General features: G+C 47.2%; 1 protein-coding gene across 25 annotated transcripts in view; it reads left to right on the top strand.

Annotated features, from left to right (window-relative positions):
- LOC138503201 (mucin-2-like) overlaps positions 1-24,754 on the top strand; it is a 1,598,433-nt gene that overhangs the window by 1,054,024 nt on the left and 519,655 nt on the right. For 23 of the 25 annotated variants that reach the window (XM_069622774.1, XM_069622776.1, XM_069622767.1 and 20 more), the window contains 2 exons: positions 16,313-16,384; positions 17,588-17,656. The exons of the other annotated variants lie outside the window; for them this stretch is intronic. In XM_069622774.1, coding sequence (XP_069478875.1) covers positions 16,313-16,384; positions 17,588-17,656 — 141 coding nt within the window. The remainder of the gene's footprint in view (positions 1-16,312; positions 16,385-17,587; positions 17,657-24,754) is intronic. 25 annotated transcript variants of the gene reach the window in all.

The raw sequence follows: 24,754 nt of genomic DNA, 5'->3' as shown, positions 1-24,754 counted from the left end.
TCCCTTGGCCCCCTTCCTGCCCCTACCTGCAAGGCTAAAAACCTCGGGGTCATCTTCGACTCCACACTCTCCTTCTCTCCTTCTCTCCTCATATATCTGACGTTTCTAAGAAGTCACACTACCAGCTGCACCTCCTCAGAGGTATTCTTCCCTTCCTCTCCTTCCCCCAGAAGCTCACTGTCTCTCGAGCCCTGGTTCTCTCAAGGCTGGACTACTGTAACAGCCTCTATCTTAATCTGCCTGCCTCCACTCTCCGCCCTCTGCAACTTATCCAGAACAGAACTGCGAGACTTGTCCTTGGCCTCAAGCCCAGGGACCGTATCTCTCCAGGACTGAAATCTCTTCACTGGCTCCCAGTGGCCGCGAGGATCAAGTTCAAAACCCTCTGCATTGTCCACAAGGCCTTCTGGGGCCTGGGACCAAAATACCTCCAACTCTCTCTTCCTAAATATCTTCCTTCACGAGCCCTTCGCTCATCCGTCTCCAACTCCCTCATGGTCAGCCGTTTCTCGAAGCAACGAGCTGGGGGTAGATCTCTCTCCGCAGCAGGGGCCTCCCTCTGGAACAGCCTTCCTGCCTCCCTGAAACTTGAGGAGAACCATCTCCGGTTCCGGAAGCACCTCAAAACCTTCCTCTTCGCTTCTGCCTTCTCTCTCCCTCTCCCCTGCTAATCCTGCTTAACTCCCCACTGAACTCAGCTCAAACCTGCATCTGGGCCACTCTCAGCAACCTCGGTCCAGGGCCCAGCCACTCTCCACCTGCACTGCCTCCCCGGCTCCCCCTGCACTGTGGGACTGTCACTGTATCCCTACAGCCCCTTTCCCAGCACTTGCTCTGCACTTACCTCGCACTTGCCACCAGCTGGCCCTTTCTATTTATTATTTATTATTATTTTATTTTATTTATTTTTTTTTTTTTTTACGCTACTTACCTTGTACTGCACTTCCCCCCCACCTCCTCCCCCCTGCACTTCCTCCTTTTCCCCTTACCTCTGCACTTGCGCGATCTGAATGACACCTGGCCTAGTAGGATCGTTTGTCTGTTTTCCCCTTGTTTCCCTCCCTCCCTGCCTCGTCGCGCCTTGAAACACTTGTGTATAGGCGCGTTACAAATACCATATCATATCATATCATATCATATCAAAAGCTCCTTTAGTTTTGGTGGGATTGGACATCAAGGTTGCGTGTAATGATCCGATGGTGTCCAATATTCTTAGACAATCTACTTGTAGGGTCATTAACCATATTGATTTTGAAGAGCTTGTTCCCATTAGGTTCCCATGTTTCAGCAAAGAGACTGTTTTGGTTAGGCCCAAACAGATTTCTATACAATGTCAACCTTCTCCATTGAACCATGCAGTCTATCGACAAAAGACCCAGTTCGTATCTCAAGATGGTTAGCGGAACGCTTTTCAGAACGTAGCAAATAACCTTTCGTCAAATTTTGGATTCTAGCTTATGGAGAAATATAGAAGAAAAAAACGGTAATAATTCAAGGCCGTAGGTGATTTTGGGAATAATTTTTTGCTTGTAGAATCTAACTAAGGGGGTCAGAGGATATTTGCAATATTTATTTGCAACTTTTTTCATCTGAGGTACAGAGTTAACAGCTCTTTCCAACACGTAATTCCTATAGAAGTAGATTTTGTTGGTGTCAAAGACAGGAAATCCCAGATAGCGCATTGATCTAGTTCTTACAAGCTATCATTATTTATACTCCATTTAAAGGTTGACACTTTTTTCTGTTTTGTTAGGCACATTATAACCGATTTTTTCGCATTTATTATTAGTGCATTTTTCTTAATGTACTGTGAGAAAGCAGTAAGTTTATGGTGTAAGCCTATAGGGGTGCCATCCATTAACAAAATATTGTTGGCATAGGCACACCAATTTATTTTGATTCCCTCTATCTTGGGAGAGATTAATGAAGCTTCCTCTAAAATCTTTCCGGAATCCTACATATAAAGATTAAAAAGTTTCGGCCCGAATAGGCAGCCCTGCCGAAGACCATGCAATGTTTTTATCGGAGACGGAATAATGTTCCGTCTACGTTTAACCCAACCTGGATTGAGGACTCCTCATGCAAATGCATTAAGATAGCAAGAATTCCCAAGGGGAGACCTAGATGTAAAAGTTTAGACCACAGCAATACTCTGTCAACCTTATCAAATGCTAATAAAAGGTCAATCGCAGCCATATATATCGGGGTGGCTGATTTCTTACATGCTTTTTCCAGTAATAGGTTAAAAATTAAGCCTCCAATTTCTGTCCCTATACCTTTTCTAAAACCAAACTGTCTACTGGTTAGTATGTTATTTGAATCAGCCCATGCTACTATGCTTTTAGGCACTAGCCCAGCGAAGATTTTGGATTCCGCATCCATAATTGCAATGGGCCGATAATTAAAAGCAACCGTGTGTCTCCTTTCTTATAAATGGATACGATGTACGAGATGTTCTATGAGGCAGGGATGTGTCGTTTCAACCTAATATTGGAAAATAGTAGAAAGAGCGCTTTAGCCCAAATCTCCAGGTTAGCTTTTAGGTTTACGTTTGCCAAACCATTTGGACCACAGGCCCTAGAAGGATTAGAAGAGATAATCTGTTTTTCGATATCGAATAACGTGTAATCACATTCCCATGGGTGGTTTCTGCATGTATGATTTTTTATTGGGAAAGAAAAATGTGCCTGCATGTACAGAATCAAAATGTGAAGTCCATGTGTCCTCCATGATACAGTTAGAGAGGAGGGAAACCTGTGAAGATAATAATTTATTTATTAAGGTCCAAAATTGGCGTCCTGAACTTTCTCTCAAAGTATTGAGCATCGCTTCGTTGTCGGCTTGCAGCATAAAAGCCTTATGAATATTCAGCCTGTTTTTCCATTCCTGTTTTGCTGCTCATAGGTTTTAAACATTTTTTTCCAGATTTATTGTGCTATTTAAAATTCTCCTGATCTTTCTATTTGACCGATTTATTTCCTGCCTAATTAAAGATTCAAAAAAGTGTGGCCTGGGGGATTTTCTCACTGCACTGTCCATACTATTAATAGAATTAGATATCATAGATTTCAAATATTCTGGAAATGATGCCACTGAAAACAAAAGTTGTCTTTTGGCCCATGAATTTGTTTGATGTTCGTGGACAAATGTTACATTTAATTTGCTCACATTTCCCTCATGCCATTTAATGCAATTAGCGTGAAGATTTTCTATCCCAGTGTTTTTCATTTTGCCATTATCGAGATAGTTTAATTCCCCGGTCAACTCCAGTTCGAGAAATTGATGATCACTAAGGGTGCAATCTACCACCGAAAAATGTGTACAATAGTAAAGCAGTTTTTTGGATAAAAACACCTGGTCTATACATGACATTATTAGGCAATGAGTCCACGTATGCGCCATGGTGGAACTATTGAATAACGCATTCACGTGATGAAGGCCCCAACTTTCAAATAAATGCCGCCAAATGTGACCTTGGATTTGTTTCTTAGTGCTACCAAAGGGCGCTCCTTCAATTGCTTGATTTGTTGTGCTATTACGCAGCGAGATTTCCCCACAGTTTTTTGTAAGTCCGATGCCGTAGTATATCTCAGCATTGAGATCACCCACCACTATAACCTGTAGTCCTGTGAATTTCAACATCATATTAGTACGGCATGCATTTATTTTTGCTACAAAGTCTGCCAACACACCAATAGGGTTCCAGTAAATATTTATCACCAGAACCTTAGATGGAGTTTAGACGATGTGAATCTCAAGGATCACCACCATAGCTCCGTTTGTAATGTCTACAGATTCCAAAATATTTGTGCCCACTTCTTTCTTAATTGCAATTAGCAATCCCCCTGAGGGTCTGCCACTGTTCCCTTTCCTAGCAAACTGATGGTGGCATTTGGTGCCGTCCAATTGGAGATTAGTTGTCACCCAAGATTCCTGGATACAAATCAGCTCGAATGATTTAAATGTATCCCACAGATCAACAGATGTCAGAAAATTGCTATGGCCTCTGGAGTTCCAGGACAGGATTTTTCGTACATTCGAGCAGCTTGGAGGGGGGGTTAAAGTTTTTAATGCAAAGATTTAATTTGGGAAATCGATTCCCTAACTGATAGGGCTAGCCATCTCCACCCTTGGTCCTCTTCCGCCTGGAATGCAGGTCTCCCGTTATTAAAATCAGTACCATCTTGCTCATGAGTTTGTTGTCTGGTGAGGTACTCATCCCCAACCCTACTGCTACCTGAACAATTACTAAAAATAAGCATATCAAATGCCATTCGATTAAATTGTTCGAGTTCCCGCAGAATTGCTTCAAATACATATCTAGTGTGCAGAACAATCCTCAAATGGTCCAATCCTGTGGGATGTACAAAGTCTATTAGTTTTATATCTCCAGAGTAAATTTGTTTCAGGCTTGGAATTTCATTCATTAGATTGAATGCGCAATCTGTGAAGAGAGTGAGGCCCACCCTCATCGCAAAGGTTATAGAAAAGAATACTAGGTAGGTCCAGATATCTAATTTTCCGCCACTTGATGTTACGTAGGTCGCTGTCATTAATATGATTGGGAAGCGTGGCCTTATATTTTGGTAATGCAGCTTTAATTTCCAGCTCAGTTTCTTGGTTTATCAAATGTAAATTCGACCCGAGCAAGTCCAGGCCTCGTTCAGCCCTTACCTTGTCCGTGCATGTAGGTATGGTTAAGGGCTGTCTTTTCTCAATGTGTCGTGTATGTTCTTCCGCTTTATATTCTGCCGCCGGTTGATCATTTATAAACGAAATCGCACCATTAGGACCTAGCTCTCCTAGACTTGGCAGTCCAGGGAGAAGCTCCATCAAAGTGGATTTAATGAGATTTATGAGAATTTTATGGTTCTCCTCATTATTTCCTGTATCTAGAATGTCGTAATTTGGTAATGCAGCTTTAATTTCCAGCTCAGTTTCTAGGTTTTTCAAATGTAAATTTGGCCCGGGCAAGTCCAAGCCTCCTTCACCCGTAGCCTTGTCCGTTCCTTTAGGTATGGTTAGGGTCTGTCTTTACTCAATAAGTCTAGTGGGTTCTCCCACTTTATATTCTTACCCTGGTTGTTTGTTTGTAAACGAAATCACACCATTAGCACCTTGTTCTCCTAGACTTGACAGTCCTGGGTGAAGCTCCATCAAAGTGGATTTAATGAGGTTTGTGAGAATGTTGGTGGTTCCCCTCATTATTTCCTGTATCTAAAATGTGAAGATTGTGATTTTCGGGAATTTTATTTGGACAAGCAATGATTTTTTGAGTATTCTCATGTGAATTTTCTTTTCCTAAATACATCCGGCAAGGTGGGGCCCTGTTGAGGTCCTGGGATTGAGATTTTGGATCGGTTATCTGCGATTGATTTTCAGCTGCCAGTTGTCCCTGATGTACTGATATGTTTAGTTGATTTGATGTGCTAGGTGTAGCCTTCTCTACTAGTGGTCCCTCTTGGCCTGATATTATTGGTAGTTGTGACCTACTTGATATAATCTTCTGAACTCTAGGCTCCCCTGTGGGGCCAGGGCGGTCTTTCCTGGAAGTAGATTTTTCTACCATGTTGTAGAAAGTGGATAGCTGGGATTGTTTAGATTCTTTTAATTCTAATAAATGTTTGCCTTCAGTTAGTTCATTCACGGGAGCCTCATTTATGGTACTTTTGGAAAGAATGGATTCACCCTGAGATATCTTAATTATTACATTTTTTTTTATTCGTAAGTTTTTTTTGTTTTGTTTTTGTTGTCAACAAGTATGAAGGTGCTCCTGTAAAGTTATAACGCCTTTCGGCTTTCATCATCCAACTGGGCAAGGTCTGAAATAGCAACCTCGTTTGTTGAAATATTTACATTTTGTTTGTTGGTTTCTTACATTTTTTGATTTCTTTGGTTTATCTTTTTTCTGGCCTTAAGGTCCAGGCGTTTCTGGCGCTGTGAAAGATCAATCCCCTTTGTATATGAATTGCTTTTGCCTGTAGTAACATTGTTAACAGTTTCAGGTGTCTCAAGGTCAGCATCTCTGTTTAACAATAAATCTGTAAGGGCAGAAGGACTATCAGGGGAGTCATTTGTTGGAGGGCCCTCCTCTCTAAGGGTGGACTTATTCGCCGCAGGCTTAAACAGTAGGGATATGATAGAGGCTAACTCAGCGAAGCCAAGCTCAAGATTAGATACTTTATTGGAAACTCCTATCAGATATTCCGATATTTTAGCATACTCCGTGTCATTTGAAGGCCGGCCATTACTTGATTTAAGGACAATGCGTCGGCGTAGGATATTACTGGTGGCAAATCCAATCTAGGTTCAGCTGTTGCTAATAGAATCGATTGACTCTATATTCTGACCCGACATCGGAATTAGTCCTTTAGAGCATGGACAGCCCATTATCCCACGACCTTCTGAATCCGTCGCCCTTATCAGCAGGAAACCCTCCAGTTTGTTTATCTTAATTAGAGTATTTGAGGCTAGGCGTTTAAGATCTCTAATCTCCAAATGTGTTAAGTCGTGTCCCTTGTCCAAGAGGTTTAATATTCTAGTAATCACGGGACCAGACTTTCTGAGCTCTTCATTTTCACCAGCAAGTAATGAACTGGTTCTTGAGACAATCGGTGGGGCCTCCTGTGTGGCAAAAGGCTGTAGATCTTCCAGTAGGGAACTAGACATAGTAACAGAAGTTGCCCCTAAAAGCGGATTTTCGTCCCCATTCGGGGCCAAATCTGAGTGAGCACCTTGAAATAGGGGAGCAGAGGGTAATGGGAAGTTATTTTTTAGGTCAAATTCCCTAAAAGAAGAAAGTATTCCTTCCCGTGGTTGAGTGTGAAACAGATGTACATTGTCAAAGCCATTTCTGGCTGCATTAACAGGAGTGGAGGGGCCTAGGGATAGTCTGGTTCTTCTTCCCAGCTCTAATTCTACAGCAGGAGTCATCATGGAAACATCCACTATTGGATTAGTGTCTATCCCTGAACTAATGTTGTATGTATGGGTAGCTGAGAAAAATCTTCTCGGAGGCTCAAAAAACTATTTTGAAAGGGCTGTGCAAATTCTGCAGTATTTTTGGAAAGGGAGGGCGTTGTATAATTTGGGCTTGAATTTGGGTGTGCATAAAGGAAAACTCAACCACCTGTAATGCCTCCCCCTTATGCAATTTAGAATCAGGCGAAATAGTGGGTTGGGATCCCAAAAGTGGAAAGTCTAAAATACTGATTAAATTCAGGGTTGGTGCGATAACTACATTAGCTGTGTCCAAGATTGATTCTAACTGCTTCTCAATTTCTGTGTGAATAGGGACTTTTGCAATCGGCACACAGACTTTTCCACTTCTCAATAGAGTAGCCATTGCAGAGCAGATCGGTCGCTGTCAGATTTAAGCTCTGTTTAAGAAGTAGCAGAAAGGCCACTCTCGAGTGTAAGTTATCTTTATGGGAATTATAGAGTAGCTCAAGAGAAGAAAGGAAAAAGAAAGAAAAGAAAGAAAAGGTAATGTTAGTCAGACAGAAGAAAAATGTGTGCGTTACATTGGGCTTTAAGACGTGTTTACGATTATCTTAAGGCTCAAGAGATTTATTAAAGCATAGATATTCAAGAAATTGTGGTTTGCTCCCCACTCACCCTCGCAGCCTAACAGCCAAACAGCAAAAACAGTTTGAAAACACTTTGAAATGCACGCGCAAAATGTTTTATGGGAATTCTGGGAATTCAGGGAGGCGGGGTCTTTGCTCACAAAGGATCTAAGGGGTGAAAAAAAGTATGCCGTTACTATCCCAAGGCACGTTCCCGTTCATGTTCAAGCAAGGGTTCCCATGATGCCAAACCCAGCCCAGCCAAGCACAGCCCAGCCCAACCCCCTTTACCACCAAGCCCAACCCCCGGACACCTCACACTGTTCGAGTTACGCTGGTAATAATATTTACTTTACTAGTTGCAGTTCGGTAAATAGGAAGTCCTTATGGCGTTTCGCCGCCAAAGAGGTTTCTGAGCTACCACTTGTCCTTACACGTTTGCTGACTTCTAAAGTGATCTTTGTGGCGTTCCAGCAGTCGTCCCAGCCGTGTGCAGCCAAACAGCAAAAGCACTTTGAAAACACTTTGAAATGCTCGCCATACATGCCCTATAACACACCATGCCAATACATAACATTCACTTAGAAGGACCAGATCCCAATGACAGACCAGATACCCTCCTTTGCTGTCCATAAAGGTAGAGGGGCAGCTAAAGGAGTTCCTGGTTCCCCCCTCCCCACGTCTTCCCAAGAATAGAGGACTTGCAGACCCTCATCACTTGGGCAGTGGCAGCTGCGGCAAAGGAAGAGATAGCACAGTGATAGCAGGAAATATGAGTTAAGGAGAAAGATCCAGATGCTCAGATACATTTCTAAGAAGAAGTCACCTTGCTAATGTGTGGGAAACTTTGGATTTCCCAGACGGCAAAGTGGAGGAAGAGAAAAGGGATTGTCTCAGCAGATATGACGCACAGCTGACAATATGATGACAAAAGGTCAACCAAATATGAAGAACTATTTAGAGAAAAACATGTTATTGTTTTCGGAAACCTCCTACCGTTAACACCAGTAAAAGGTCAACATATTTTCAATGTTATCTCCTCAAACACATTTCCGGCCCTTCATTCATGTCAAAAGCACTTAACAGATGATTGTTGGACCCAGAGAAGACTATAATCCTTACATTTCAGTCAAAAAGGTATCCAGTCCAGGATACGGCCACCTATCTAGCAGGCGATGTCAAGGTGGATTCCATTATCCACCATTTTACAGGGGAGACATCAATGGTTGCAGAGGATATGGACCCCAGAGATGTGATGGAAACAGAGGTTGAAACACTTGTGTACGAGCGCGAAAGAAATAAAATATCAATCAATCAATCAATCAATCAATGCAGCCATGCAGGCTTATGCAGGATCATACCTCTCCTTGCAATCAGGAATGTTCTCAGTCTACGAGCGCAATCTGCACTTAAGGCTGCCCAAAAGATATATTCTTTCATGGAGGAGGAAGCAGACTGTTGAAACTCTGGTCATCATGGAATGATAGGTGCATCCGATGTCAGACAGTGATGGACGCAATTCCAGCTGCATCTATGATAGAGAGTGCAGCAGTGGCGGCCAGATGCAATCTCCATATTTAGGAATGAAATACAGATGCTGCCCAGAAGAATACGTTTCCCCCACATACCATTCCCGTGACAGAGGTTTTTTGGACCAGATTGGGATGGAATGATAAAGAAGCCATTTGAGGAAAAAAAATATTTTTACCCTTTCCAAGGAAAGCAGGTGTCCCTTGGAAACAGCCATGCAGGTCTATGGTATGCCAAGTGAAGCGATCGCTGCCAGGAAGATGTAGATCCTCTCTGAGCAGAGGCCAGCATGCGCCATCTACATCCACTGGTACTGGAAAACCTTGAGCCTGACTATCCATCTTGGGTACAGTCCAACGCGGTGGGTGGCCTCTTTAAGGCTTTTACATACCAGTGGAAGGTAGAGAGGTTCATTCCATGGGTCTGCAGCATCACAGAGAAGGGACACAAGGTGGACTTCTCAAAGACTCCTTCCTTGTCAGGAGTAAAACGGTGGTCCCAGAAAGCAGGGAAAGGGCCTCTGCCTTATTCCAGAGTATCCAGGATCTACTGGAAAGGAGAACAATCATCCCAGGACCTGGAGCAGAGAGGAACTAGGGGCGTTTTCCCTAGGGCTCTTGTGCTCAGCCTGCTTGCCTCAGCTGGTCTTCCTTTGACTCCTTTGAGAGTGGGGCGAGTATGGTGAGCAGGGCCCTGCATGAGGGTTACACCAGGGTAGGGAGCATCAGAACCACTGGTTGCTCTCACCCTCCCGCATACCTAAACGACAGTCTGCCATTTTAACATTTTGCACATACGTTATGTTGTTGCGTTTACCCAAAAAATATAAATCCAGTGGGATTTAAAAATAAAATCCTTACTAGTGACTTGCGTCATATATAGAATGTAGGGTTACCGTAAAAGAGTGTATAGTTAGGAAAAACTAACGACATATCCTATGTCCTGTACATGCCTCCAGATCTCACAGGTTGACTGCAGGAGGAGGGTTGGCCACTCAGCGGTCCCCCCGGCCTGCGGGTAAGGTGCATGAATGCTTCCAGGCCAGGGGATACATGTAACATTATGCCTTTGCTCATTAGCACTCAAGAGGCAGTAGTCTCCATTAATGCAACAATGCTGGCAGTAGATAATGCACATACACCCACAGGCACCAGCTCAGGTGTGTGGGAATATGAAGAGTCTGCGTTGGGGTGCTGAGTATCTCTGAAGACGAGGTAGTCTGCATATTTGGGAGTTGTGCTGGTGAGGTGAGCATGCCATAGTTGCTGGATAATGTCCGATAGAGTCACTAGCAGATCCAGAATTTAAAAAAGGGTCCTGTGATATTCCAAGGTTGTAGCTCAGGGATGGGGATCGGCCGCAAGAGAAACCGGTGGATATGGACAACATGGCAGAGATTTCTTAAACAAAATGATGACATTTTGCGGTGTCTATAGAAAGATAGAGGTGGCAGAAGTGTTTAGAATACCACATATTGCATGAAAAAGTAGAATCAACATGCTGTGACTAAGCTGTACAGCCCGGCACCATTTTGGAGTACAGGTGGGCAAACCAGGAGGGGTTCTGGCCAGGGCCAAGAGGCTGACTTGTGCTCGGCTTCGAGTTAAAAGCCCCTGCATGGCCAAAACACAGGCCATTCCCACCTGCTTGGAAAAAAGTAAATAACATTTTTTTAAAATCTTCAGTCGCCTCACCCCAACAAGACAGTCATCCGAGGTATAAGGCCGTGGTGGGGGTTGAAAGAAGAGGATTGACAAGGATTGTAGGGGGCGCTGAGGGTTAGAAAAGCAGCAATATTTGTCAGTGTTTCTTTTATTTTTGAGGGTTGATGCCCCGGATGTGGGGTTATGCGCTTGAGCTACCTTATTTGCATTTATCTGAAGAACATGTGTTATGTTATGTTTAAGGATATTTATACTATGCACTGTCACCAGCGGAGTGGTCCCCTGGCGCTCAGGCGGATCTGAAAGGCAAGAGGTTAGGGTAAGTTAGTAGGACTTAGGTGTAGAAAGAGCAAAAGAGCTCTGATGTGCTGTTGGCAGCTTTAGTGTGGTTTACACCGTTCGCTGAGCTTAGGTGTGTTTTTCGGTTGGGAGCCTTCATGTGCTGTTGTGGGAGGCCATACGTGGTTTGTTTTGTTGTTGCGGTATAGTGAAGTGCGCGGTTTGTTGTGCTTTAGAGGCATGGTTGTTTTTAGTTCAGGGTTTGAGAGGTGCACGCAGAGGGGTGAGTTTTTTATTAGTAGGGTTGGTTAGTGGCATCACTATCTAGATGGGACGCATAATGATATCTACAATTCCATCTTCATGTGACACAAGCTAATATTCACAAATCTGTCTAGATGTGACACAGGCTAATCTTCACAGTTCTGTCTGGATGTGACGCAAGCTGATATTCACAGTTCTATCTGTATGTGAGGCAAGCTAATACAATTCTGTCTAGATGTGATACAGGCTAATATTCACAGGTCTGTCTGGATGTAACGCAAGATAATATTCACAAATCTGTCTAGATATGATGCAGGCTAATATTCACAGTTCTGTTTAGATGTGACACAGGGTAATCTTCACAGTTCTGTCTGGATGTGATGCAAGGTAATATTCACAGTTCTGTCTAGATGTGAGGCAGGCTAATATAAACAGTTCCATCTGATGTGAGGCAAGCCAATATTCACAGTTCTGTCTAGATGTGACACAGGGTAATCTTAAAAGTTCTGTTTAGATGTGACGCAAGCTAATATTCATAAATCTGTCTGGATTTGACACAAGATAATATTCGCAATTCTGTCTAAACGTGACAAAGGCTAATATTCACAGTTCTGTCTGGATGTAATGCAAGATAATATTCACAAATCTGTCTAGATATGATGCAGACTAATATTCATAGTTCTGTTAAGATGTGAGACAGGGTCATCTTCACAGTTCTGTCTGGATTTGACGCAAGGTAATATTCACAATTCTGTCTAGATATGATACAGGCTAATCTTCACAATTCTGTCTGGATGTGTCCAAGCTAATATTCACAGTTCTGTCTAGATGTGACACAAGCTAATATTCACAATTCGGTCTGGAATTCACACAAACTAATCTTCGCAGCTCTGTCTAGATGTGACACAGGCTAATCTTCACAGTTCTATCTAGAGGTGACGTGAGCTAATATTCACATTTCTGTTTTGATGTGATGCAAGTTAATATTCACAATTCTGTCTGGATGTGTCTCAGGCTAATCTTCATAGTTCTGTCTGGATGTAACGCAAGCTAGCTGGCATTTCAAAAAAGATAGCAGGTGCTCCTCTCCAAAAAGAACATGGCATGATAACCTGTTCTGAGATGAGAGTTTGCAGCACACGCTTTTTGCTCACTGTGCCTTTCACAGATGGGAAATAGCCATTTGCATGTCAGTCTTTGCCCCGCCCACATGGGCAGCCCAGCACCGAAATGCTATGGCAATTCCTCTCTGCCCATGTGGGCGGGACAAATGCTGATATGCAAATGGATCTTTCCCATCTGTGAAAGGTACATTTCCCATCTGTGAAAGGTACAGTGAGTAAAAAGCGTGTGCTGCAAACTCTCATCTCAGAACATGTTATCATGCCATGTTCTTTCTGGAGAGGAGCGCCTGCTACCTTTTTTGAAATATATGTAAGGAACTTGGGGTTGGTCACCCTGATTTACCTGGGGGCAACCAGACGTGGACTCACTGTGCTCAGAGATGCAAAGCTTCACCTCACTGATGAGGCCCAACAAGGCTGAAACACGTGTATGGGGTTGCTGTTGGTACTCTTGTTCAGAGAGGAATTGCCATAGCATTTTGGTGCTGGACTGCCCATGTGGGCGGGACAAAGACTGATATGCAAATGGCTATTTCTCATCTGTGAAAGGTACAGTGAGCAAAAAGCATGTGCTGCAAACTCTCATCTCAGAACAGGTTATCATGTCATGTTCTTTCTGGAGAGGAGAGCCTGCTACCTTTTTTGAAATATTTGTAAGGAACTTGGGGTTGGTCACCCTGAGTTACCTGCGGGCAACCAGACGTGGACTCCCTGCTCACTATGCTCAGAGAGGCACAGATTCACCTCACTGATGAGGCCCAACAAGGCTGAAACACGTGTATGGGGTTGCTGTTGGTACTCTTGTTCAGAGAGGAATTGCCATAGCATTTTGGTGCTGGACTGCCCATGTGGGCGGGACAAAGACTGATATGCAAATGGATATTTCTCATCTGTGAAAGGTACAGTGAGCAAAAAGCATGTGCTGCAAACTCTCATCTCAGAACAGGTTATCATGTCATGTTCTTTCTGGAGAGGAGAGCCTGCTACCTTTTTTGAAATATTTGTAAGGAACTTGGGGTTGGTCACCCGGAGTTACCTGCGGGCAACCAGACGTGGACTCCCTGCTCACTGTGCTCAGAGAAGCACAGCTTCACCTCACTGATGAGGCCCAACAAGGCTGAAACACGTGTATGGGGTTGCTGTTGGTACTCTTGTTCAGAGAGGAATTGCCATAGCATTTCAGTGCTGGACTGCCCATGTGGGCGGGACAAAGACTGATATGCAAATGGGTATCTACCATCTGTGAAAGGTACAGTGAGCAAAAAGCATGTGCTGCAAACTCTCATCTCAGAACAGGTTATCATGCCATGTTCTTTCTGGAGAGGAGCGCCTGCTACCTTTTTTGAAGCTAGCTGGCATCTAGGCTTGCATGGCGTCGCCTCTGCCTCTCTGCTCCATGTGATCTTTGGTGCTGTTCCTGCCTCTGCACCTCAATGTACAGCAGGAGATGCTGCATTTCCAGGTTGTCGACTCCTTTTAGGTGGAAGTAACACACTGTGTTTTTGGCAGAATTAGCACCCATTTTTGGAGGTATTTTGGCAATATTTCAACTCGTAATATTGCAGAATTACATTTGCCCCACCGGAAATACAGCCGGCCTGATTCTGCAGATTTTTGGTGGTAAATCAGCTGGCGTTAAATCTGCAGGCACCGAGTTAATGGAAATCCCTAATTTGACAGAGTGGTAAAAGTGGCTGTAATTCAATTACCACCACTTTTACCGCTTACCGTCCAACTTGTAATGAGGTTCCTTTTAAAGCAAAGTCATATTGGGCAGTCTAAGATCCTTTTTAACAGTATTGCTTTTTTTGGAAGCACCTGATGTTGGTAACAGCAATTTGTAGTCCTCTATGTGTAATATCATTCCAAATATCAATAGCACAGCATTCAATTCTCCATGTGATTCTCAGTCTGTGGAGAGTAGCACTGGGCGTTCATAAAAAGCAATCCAAGTCCACTGTGGGATAAAGTGGTGCCGTCAATTATCTGAATAAAGGAATTTAAAACACTTCTAGCAAAGTGAGTTTATGAGGTGTTAAACACCAATGTGTTTTGCTGCAAAGATTGCACACAGGGATTCTTACTTTGATTTTTAAGGCCAACGAGTATACCTTGCCACCACATACAATTAGGTTTGTGATCTCCCTTCTGCCTGGACCCTGCTAACCATGCATCCCGAGTCCCCAGTTTACCATTTCGCATTTGAATGGTATGGCAGCTAATACTTTTTATTTCATTCATGTCAACCGATTTTTCAGTGTTGCATCTCCTATGTGTATGGACCGTATCACTTTGATCAATGCTCGAGCCGCCTCTTTGAAGAGAACGCTTAACGGTTCCATTATTGGTCCACCATTATCATTCTGGAGAGCGATTGTGGCCCACTTTGTTAGAACCAGCAGTGAGGCGGGCGCACATAGGAGTGGAGTCTGCATGGCATTAAGAGGTGTGTGTATGGCTGAGCTGCACCTTCCAGCGTTTAATGTGACTAGTCTACTGCGCTTTATACCACTCCTGGTCCTCATATCTCATACTATCAGCAAACGGGGGTACAAACTAAATGTTTCCTTATTTGCCTCAATTTACTTTTATAGCTAGAGGTTTATTCTCTCATATTCATCATTTTCTCCAACATTTTTCTAAACAAATGTACAACACAGGCCCAAATATTTCAGGCGTTCCCAGGCTTCGGCCATTGCAAACAAACGAAGCAGAATCCACCACAAATTGCACACCCTCACCTCTTGATAGTCGATCCGTTGCACATTTAACAATGGCAAGGTTCCTAATTCTCCCAGGCAGAAGCCGTTTATTTTACTTATTTGCAAGTCCCCCTTCGCCAATATCCATATGTCTTACTGGTAATAAATATGGACGACAGGCTGCTACTAAAACACTACAAATCTAGTAGTGTTCATTTTATAAAATACACAAAATGTTCAGAGGTTCATTCATGTCAAGTGGCTACATTGCTGCCAGGGTGTGAATCCAAAAGGAAGAAGGCTGATTTCATTTCTTTAAGTCACATCCTCCCTGGTAGGGTATGTGGGTCACCAAAACATGCTTCCCACAAGAGAGATTACATTAAAATTATGAACATCAGTTATGTGTTTTCTAACGCAATGCTTTACTGCTATCATTGTCTCTCCCATATAAAATTTGCACATTGGCATTTCTAAAGTACAGTGTTTTACATATTGCACAGTGTTTCAGTAGGAATATGGCCCCTGATGTGTTCCCCTTTGCATGATTATAGCTTACGCAATTTATACTTGGATCTGCTTCAATTTAAATTGGCTGAAAACTTATTTTGTGCATTCATGTATTCATGTATTTCTTAATTCATGAGCACATACCAAATAATGTTTTCAATGTGTGTGCCTTTTTTGATTGTCATGGGTGTGTTTGGAAATATATCTTTATCCAGTAGCGTTTCATAATTGGAATAATGAAGCAAGAAGAGGTTGTTCATTATTACTAAAAGTGTAGGGTGCGAGGACCAGGAGTCACATCAAGCTCCATAGATATTACAGGGAATTATATGCAGCATTGAGTGATGGTCCCAGCCCTGCAGCAGGTATTTACAGGTGAATCTGTCTTGCATGTGCTTATCCATCAAGTGTGTCTCTCTCATGCTGCGCCAAGGTAGCGAGGGTCCCTAATAATGTGTGGCCAGCTTGCTCCACTTACAGCCTTAGCTCACCCTATCTCCATCTGCTTCACATATATTTGATGGTCACTATCAAAGCGACCTCTTACCCAAAATCAATTTGGCAACTGATCTATGAGATTTTATGGAAGAGATAAAATAGTGATAGATAAATGTTCTCAAGGTGTATTCTAACTGGAGTACTAATGCGTGGGTATTTTACCATTTCTATAGCACCAGAAATAACGACGACGGCAATGACAACAGCAGCAGCAGGAGTAATAGAAACTATAGCAACGACTCGAGGTAATAACAGATTACCCTTCATAATTGTCCTGATAGTTCATGGTGGCGGAGATGTAAATGATGGAGGGTGTGGTGGTAAGAAGAGAGATGTATTGGGCCTTGGAGCCACTGAGAGGGTTACGCACGGAGCGGCTGGCAACATGGAGCAATGGCTGGATATTCAGAGTTGGATGGAATAGTGGTGGAACTGTTATGGCATAGCTGGAGGAGGAACTAGGATGAAAAGGATCATGGTGTCTCTGGTCGAGTTATAGAAGAAGGGGCTGATGGAGGTCAGTGAATGGAAAGAAACAGCGAGAGGATGGGAAGTTAAAGGAGGGTGGTCAGGGTCGGACTGGGACAAGAAATAGGCCCGGTTACCCAAAAATACGTAGCCCACCCCTTGCCTCAAAAAAGTGGCCCAGCCCCGGCCCCGCCACGCATCAAATAGCATTGTTTCTAAGTACACTAAATTGCAGTGAATTCCAAGCAGACGTCCAAGGCCAAATGATATGTTATTGTATAGCACTTACGCTTAAGCTCTTTTTTATAGAACAAATATGCATACACTATCACCCAACCTGTGTTGGTACTCATTTATCGACCTAAGAAGGATGAAAGTCAAAAAATAAAAAATAAAAATTCCACATATTTTTTTCCAAATCGGCCCATGCATAGCCAGAAACCGGGTCCCCACTCCCCAGGGACGATTTCGGCCCGGCCACGGGCCGAAAGGCCGAGGGGCCAATCCGACCCTGAGGGTGGTGTAGGGTCATAAAGAGGTATGGATGGATGGATAGATATGAAGGTAACAATATATGGGTTAGCCTCTCTTTTTTTGTTCACGGGGCTAGACCTGATATAGGGATGATATAGTACATACTAGAAGAAATCAGATTAACTACCCCTTTCTCAATCTGCTTACTACAGAGACACAGGTGTGGTATTTCTATATATTACACATAAATCACGAAATAGACATTATAGACATGGTTATATCAATGTTAAATAATACAAATTTTATTCAATCATGAATCTAAAAACTTTAAGAACAGAAGAAAGCCTACATCAGTTAGACATTTCAATTTAATTGATCTCTTCTAGTATATACTGGATAGATATGAATACATGGTCAGAGCCTGAGGTGTTTGAAATGGTGCACTGATGTAGGAGCAGATGATTGTCAGAAACAAATAACATTGATAATATGGTTGTTTATCACAGTGACATCAGCAGTATTAGAGTCAACAGCAGAAACAACACCAGAACGAATAACAGAAGGAACATTAACAGGTAACTGCATGTTCCATCAGATTATACCTTATATGAAGCATGATGGTTTACGGTGCTTGGAATTGTAAATGCTGGTTGCTGGAGACAGCTGATTATATAACTCTCCCTGCTCTCCCACAGCAATCGGCTTTGCGTGCTCTGCGTATTCATGGAATTTAAATGGCAAACAAACCCAATGCGCAAAGAAAATCGAGTTGTCCGTGAAATGTCCCCGACACGCCCCCAGGCAAAGCCAATACAGCCACATATACCATCCTTTGCGCCCTCCTCCTCTGCAACATCATGCACCCTGGCAATACTGTGTGCCGTCCCCCCACAACCATGGCAGTACCCCGGCGACACTGAATGGGGTCCCCCGTAACTATTAACAGCAGCCCGACAATATGCATATTTTTCCTAACTGTAGGTAAAATTGCCATAGCATTTCAGTGCTGGACTGCCCATGTGGGCGGGACAAAGACTGATATGCAAATGGGTATCTACCATCTGTGAAAGGTACAGTGAGCAAAAAGCATGTGCTGCAAACTCTCATCTCAGAACAGGTTATCATGCCATGTTCTTTCTGGAGAGGAGCGCCTGCTACCTTTTTTGAAGCTAGCTGGCATCTAGGCTTGCATGGCGTTGCCTCTGCCTCTCTGCTCCATGTGATCTTTGGTGCTGTTCCTGCCTCTGCACCTCAATGTACAGCAGGAGATGCTGCATTTCCAGGTTGTCGACTCCTTTTAGGTGGAAGTAACACACTGTGAGGCCGATTCATGGAATAATTAGCGCGGCGCAAGTGGGCAAAAACGTGCGAATCGCAGTGGAATAGCGAAAATTGCAGTGCAAGTGCGAAGATCGCACCAAAAGCAGCGCACGTCGATTCATGGAAGTCCGTGCGCGAGAAAACCAGCGGATGTGCGATAAAAAAGTGTGCCGCGCACGTTGGCGCACAGGCCATCTAACAGCGTGCGCCAGGTCACAGCGAAAATCGCACAGGCCGCAGCGAAATACGCACATAGCGCGGCGCACGCAACAAAAGTAGGCGGAACACGGGCGTAACACGCGGAATGGGGAACAACTTGCAAAAACGTGGGCGTCACGGGTGAAGTACAGGGCACAAGTGCGCGGAACGCCCACACGCTCGCCTACAACACGTATTCATGGAATCGAATAGGGCAAAAAAGCGCACGCTCAAACCAGCGCACAGGCACAAACACGACCGCCACAAGAAAGCAGGCGGTAGCGTCTCTGCGGCTGTAAGAAATGTGCGCCAAAAGGTGCGCCAACAAATAGCACCTATATACTGCCATGATGAATGTCCTATACTGTGGCCCTCCAGGACAAATGACGTGCAAAGGGGTACCCACAAACACGGACATGCTGACAAAAAATACGTGTGCGTGTATACCGGGGTGCGCAGGAAGTCTCACACGCGATTTGGCCGGGTACGTGGATTTCAGGGGTGCGCGGGAAGTTCCACACGCGATTCCATCAGGGTAGGTGTATTTCAGGGGTGCGCGGGAAGTTCCACACGCGATTCCATCAGGGTACGTGTATTTCAGGGGTGCGCGGGAAGTTCCACACGCGATTTCAGCAGGGTACGTGTATTTCAGGGGTGCGCGGGAAGTTCCACACGCGAATAGCCTGGGCTGGTGTATTTCAGGGGTGCGCGGGAAGTTCCACACGCGAATAGCCTGGGCGCGTGTATTTCAGGGGTGCGCGGGAAGTTCCACACGCGAATAGCCTGGGCGCGTGTATTTCAGGGGTGCGCGGGAAGTTTCACACGCGAATAGCCTGGGCGCGTGTATTTCAGGGGTGCGCGGGAAGTTCCACACGCGAATGCCTGGGCGCGTGTATTTCAGGGGTGCGCGGGAAGTTTCACACGCGAATAGCCTGGGCGCGTGTATTTCAGGGGTGCGCGGGAAGTTCCACACGCGAATAGCCTGGGCGCGTGTATTTCAGGGGTGCGCGGTAAGTTCCACACGCGAATAGCCTGGGCGCGTGTATTTCAGGGGTGCGCGGGAAGTTCCACACGCGAATAGCCTGGGCGCGTGTATTTCAGGGGTGCGCGGGAAGTTTAACATGCGAATAGCCTGGGCGCGTGTATTTCAGGGGTGCGCGGGAAGTTTTACACGCAATTTCAGCAGGGTACGTGTATTTCAGGGGTGCGCAGGAAGTTCCACACGCGAATAGCCTGGGAGCGTGTATTTCAGGGGTGCGCGGGAAGTTCCACACGCGAATAGCCTGGGCGCGTGTATTTCAGGGGTGTGCGGGAATTATCACACGCGATTTGGCTTGGTACGTGTATTACAGGGGTGCGTGGGAAGTTACACACGCGATTAGGCTGGGTGGGTCCTCACAGGTGTTCCCTGTACACCCTCGACGGCCCCTGCAGGCAGCCCACAAAACAGGGGACCACCCTGCACACCTGCTCATGTCCCCCTGCACCCCCACCCCCCAGCAGTGCATGGGCACCCTCCACCAGGCCCCCACTCATGTCTCCCACCACCCCCACCCCCCAGTCACCAGGGGCACCCTCCACCAGGCCCCCACTCATGTCTCCCACCACCCCCACCCCCCAGCATCCAGGGGCAGCCCCCACCAGACCCCCACTCATGTCCCCTATCACCCCCACCCCCCCACCACCAGGGGCACCCTCCACCAGGCCCCCACTCATGTCTCCCACCACCCACACCCCCCCAGTCACCAGGGGCACCCTCCACCAGGCCCCCACTCATGTCTCCCACCACCCCCACCCCCCAGCATCCAGGGGCAGCCCCCACCAGGCCCCCACTCATGTCCCCTATCACCCCCACCCCCCCGCCACCAGGGGCACCCTCCACCAGGCCCCCACTCATGTCTCCCACCACCCCCACCCCCCCAGTCACCAGGGGCACCCTCCACCAGGCCCCCACTCATGTCTCCCACCAACCCCCCCACACAGTGAAGTATGAAAACAAAAATGTATAGAAAAAAATCAAAGAATGCTAAAGAAAGGAAACAAACTACAATGGGAATGAGAAAAAATAAGCTGCATGTCCGTATAAAAAAAAAAAAACTGCAAATCAGAATCCAAACAAATTTCGTCCAAAGTCTATTGTAAAAAAATATCTATGCAAGAAAGAACTATGTAAAAAACTACCAAGGGTCCATGAGCCCAACTGAACTAAGGAAACCTACTAAAAAACCTAACTAAAAATCAACTATATACAAAAAGTGGAGCAGTGTCCGTCGACTCCAAATCATAATAAGAAACAAAGGAAACCTAAAACTAAAGAACTATATACAAAGGCTGCGGGCAAGTCCAGCGGCTCACTCCGTGGTGTCCCGGCCCAGGTCATCATCGAATTCCTGTTCGATGTCTCGGAGGCGGTCCAGTTCCATGGCCCCGAGGGTCCGCAGGGACGACGCCATGTCCTCATCCAACCCCCTGCGGATTGCTCGAGGCACTCGGCCCGCCTCAGGGCCCTCCGCATGGAGTTCTCCGCCCTGACCATTGTGAGCCGCGCCTCTTCCGCCCGCCGCCGCTCCGCACCTATGGCGTGGCCCAACCGCTGCCACACGGAAGACACTCTCTGTCCTGGGTCCTCCTGCCCTCCGGCCGATGCCTGCCCCTCCGATGTCGAAGGCCCCGAGACTTCATGGCTCCCACCATGTTGCTGCTGCTGCTCTGCATCTGCCCGTGCACTGCCTCCTGCTGCCTGCACATCCTCCGCCGGCTGGGGTGCAGTTGTTGATGTGGCCACCCCTGCTGGACCTCCGACTCCCGACTGTGGCAGGGATGCCTCCTCCACCAGCCTGGCCGCACCGTCAGAGGCAGCTCCACAGGGCACCCAGGTGACTGATGGGTGGAAAGATGGCACAGAGGACGACTGGCGCGTAGGGTGTCCAGTTGAGGAGGGGGTCGGAGCAAGCCCCATCAGACGGCGGAATCCGGCCTGGGTGACCTGTCCCAGCAGGCTGACGTGGTCAACGAGCCATTCGAGATGACGTGCAGTCTCTCCATGAAAAGACTGCAGGTCACCTTGCATGGCCCGTTGACGCAACGCCACACCAGCCAGGACAGGCTCAACCCGGACCTGGATGGCCACGTCCGCAGGCAGAGGAAGGCCAGTTGACGTCAGCTCATCCTCTAGCTGAAAACGGGTCTGGACGTAGGCATCCCTGCTGGTGCAAGATGATGCAGGGACAGGATCGGGGACAGGATTGCACACAGGCACCTCCGCGGCCGCCTGTGCTGCCTCCTGTCCCTGGTCCTGCACCGCACCACTAGCACCAGTGGGATCCCCACCTCCAGACCCCGTCTCTGGTGCTTGCACAGCCTCCTCCTCCACCAAACCCCCCACCAACCTGGATGACTCCGTGCCATCTTCCCCTGTTGGGCCCTGTGGGGTCCCAGCTGCCCCTTCTGCTGCCGAGGAGTCCAACTGCAACCTCCGCCTCTTGGACCTCCCCCCGGCAGCTGCGGCCTGGGACGCGGCACCGGACTCCTCACTCCCCGACGAGATGACAACACGGGAGGGGAGCCGGGCCTTGCGTCTCCGGCTGGCGGTCGGATCCCCGCCGCTGTGCTCCACAGCACCTTCTCCGCCCTCTTCATCAGTTGACGCTGCAGACAGGGAGAAACAAAACACAGGCATCAGGGCACTGTACAATGGACACATACACACATGACAGTTGCACATGAGTGGCATTGGCAAACCTCAGACATGTCATCACAATCACCAACACACATGTCATTGCAACTCGCACACATGAGCCATACCACAGCCATATCGCAACTGCCAGCACCATCCCTACACATACAACAGCATGAGCAGCCAAAGGGGAGCCAGACATCACATGCAACACAGGAAGTGCACCACACATGTACACACACCACCACACTTGCATGCATGTGTACACCTCTGCCAAGTGTTGCACTGTTCAGACGGGCATCCATGTCACATCTGCCAATCAGGCTTACACATACCGCAGTCACATGCATCCATGTTGCATCACTGTTGCACCCTTGTCAAATACACACACATGCACATGTACACAGTGCACATACATGCAGCCCAAAACAACATACATGCCTGACATCACGGACATGTCTACTTACATACACATTCATCCAAACATGTGTGCACGCACAACTGCATTTGTCATGCAAGCCTACACACACAAGCACCATCCATGTCTCGCACATCACAGCCCTCGCATGTGTCAGCCCCACGGCCCTGTACACCCCCACCCATACTCGACCCCATACAAACAGATGTGCAACCTGCACAATACCGAATAATCACCACACGCACTGCTCACAATCAGGATGCATGTACACTCACCGCTCGACTCCAGACGGGTCTGCTTCTCCAGGACCTGGACGTGGAGCGCTGGGGATATGCGTTCCAGGACCCCCATCTGTTCTTCCGACAAGTGGCCCCGGCGCCCCTTGGCATCCGCTGCCTTCAAGAGGCGCCGGGCCTTGTTCAGGGTCCTGGACCTGAAGTCCTCCCAGCGCTTCCTGACATGATGGAAGTCCCGGACTGCCACCCCCTCCGCGTTGATGGCAGTCACGATGTCAGTCCAGATCCGAGTCCATCCTTCCTTGTCGGCGCGGGAACTTCCGAAGAGGGCATCATACTGCCCCAGGACTTGCTCCACCAGGACACCAACTTCGGTGGCACTGAAGCTGGTGCCCCTCTGCCTCTCTGGCCGGGGGTTGTCAGTGGTCACAGATGGTGTTTGCCCCGACATGACAACCCCAGAGGCAGGAGTGGGTGGGCAACTGGGTCCTGGGGCTGGGCTGTGGAGCGATGGAATTCCAGTCGGGAGTCTTCGGTTCCAGCAGGGGTGGTCACAGCAACAGCACCCCTGGCTGATGTGCAGGCAGCAAATGGCAGTGCACGTGGGCAGCAGGCAGTCAGGCAGCAGCAGATGGCAGGTGGGAGCGTGCTCGGGGCTCTGGGGGGCAGTAGTTCGGACTTCTTGGCAGGAGCGTGGTCTTCCGTGTGCTTACGCATGGCCAGCTTGGTACGGAGTGATTTGGCACGTGAAAATCCTGCACGTCAGCGTGAAAACCGAGGAAAGGCCCTTAGCGCGTAAGCACGTCAGCACGCATACGCGATTCCATTGGACCAAAGGCCCTCAGGGCATAAACGCGTCTGTGACGTGACCCGCACGGGTGTTTCCCACACAGCACGTGATGACAGAGCACACGTGGAAAGACTGCACGTCAGAGTGTCATCGCGTGTAATTGGACAAAAGTGCGTGTACACGCGATTGGCCTATGTACGTGTATATCAGGGGTGTGCGGACACTTACACACGCAAGTACGTCAGCGCACCTGTATCCCGGGGTGCGCGGGAATTTCCACACGCTATTGGACTGGGTACTGGATTTCAGGGGTGCGCGGGTCACACGCTCGCCTACAACACGCGCAACGCATAAATTTGCGCGCTAACAAAAGAACAAGCTCTGACCCAGGATGAACATACCGTTCCTAGCAGCAGTGGGCGTGGGCTACCAAAGGAGGAGGAGGAGGATAGTCAGGGCGCGTGTATTTCAGGGGTGCGCGGGAAGTTTTACACGCGATTTCAGCAGGGTATGTGTATTTCAGGGGTGCGCGGGAAGTTCCACACGCAAATAGCCTGGGCGCGTGTATTTCAGGGGTGCGCGGGAAGTTTTACACGCGATTTCAGCAGGGTACGTGTATTTCAGGGGTGCGCGGGAAGTTCCACACGCGAATAGCCTGGGCGCGTGTATTTCAGGTGTGCGCGGGAAGTTCCACACGCGAATAGCCTGGGCGCGTGTATTCCAGGGGTGCGCGGGAAGTTTTACACGCGATTTCAGCAGGGTACGTGTATTTCAGGGGTGCGCGGGAAGTTCCACACGCGAATAGCCTGGGCGCGTGTATTTCAGGGGTGCGCTGGAAGTTTTACACGCGATTTCAGCAGGGTACGTGTATTTCAGGGGTGCGCGGGAAGTTCGACACGCGAATAGCCTGGGCGCGTGTATTTCAGGGGTGCGCGGGAAGTTTTACACGTGATTTCAGCAGGGTACGTGTATTTCAGGGGTGCGCGGGAAGTTCCACACGCGAATAGCCTGGGCGCGTGTATTTCAGGGGTGCGC

The sequence above is a fragment of the Ambystoma mexicanum genome, chromosome 11, assembly GCF_040938575.1.
Source record: "Ambystoma mexicanum isolate Mex_15411 chromosome 11, UKY_AmexF1_1, whole genome shotgun sequence".
In the NCBI taxonomy this organism is placed as follows: Eukaryota; Metazoa; Chordata; class Amphibia; order Caudata; family Ambystomatidae; genus Ambystoma; species Ambystoma mexicanum.
This window is presented reverse-complemented; position numbering and strand designations above follow the sequence as displayed.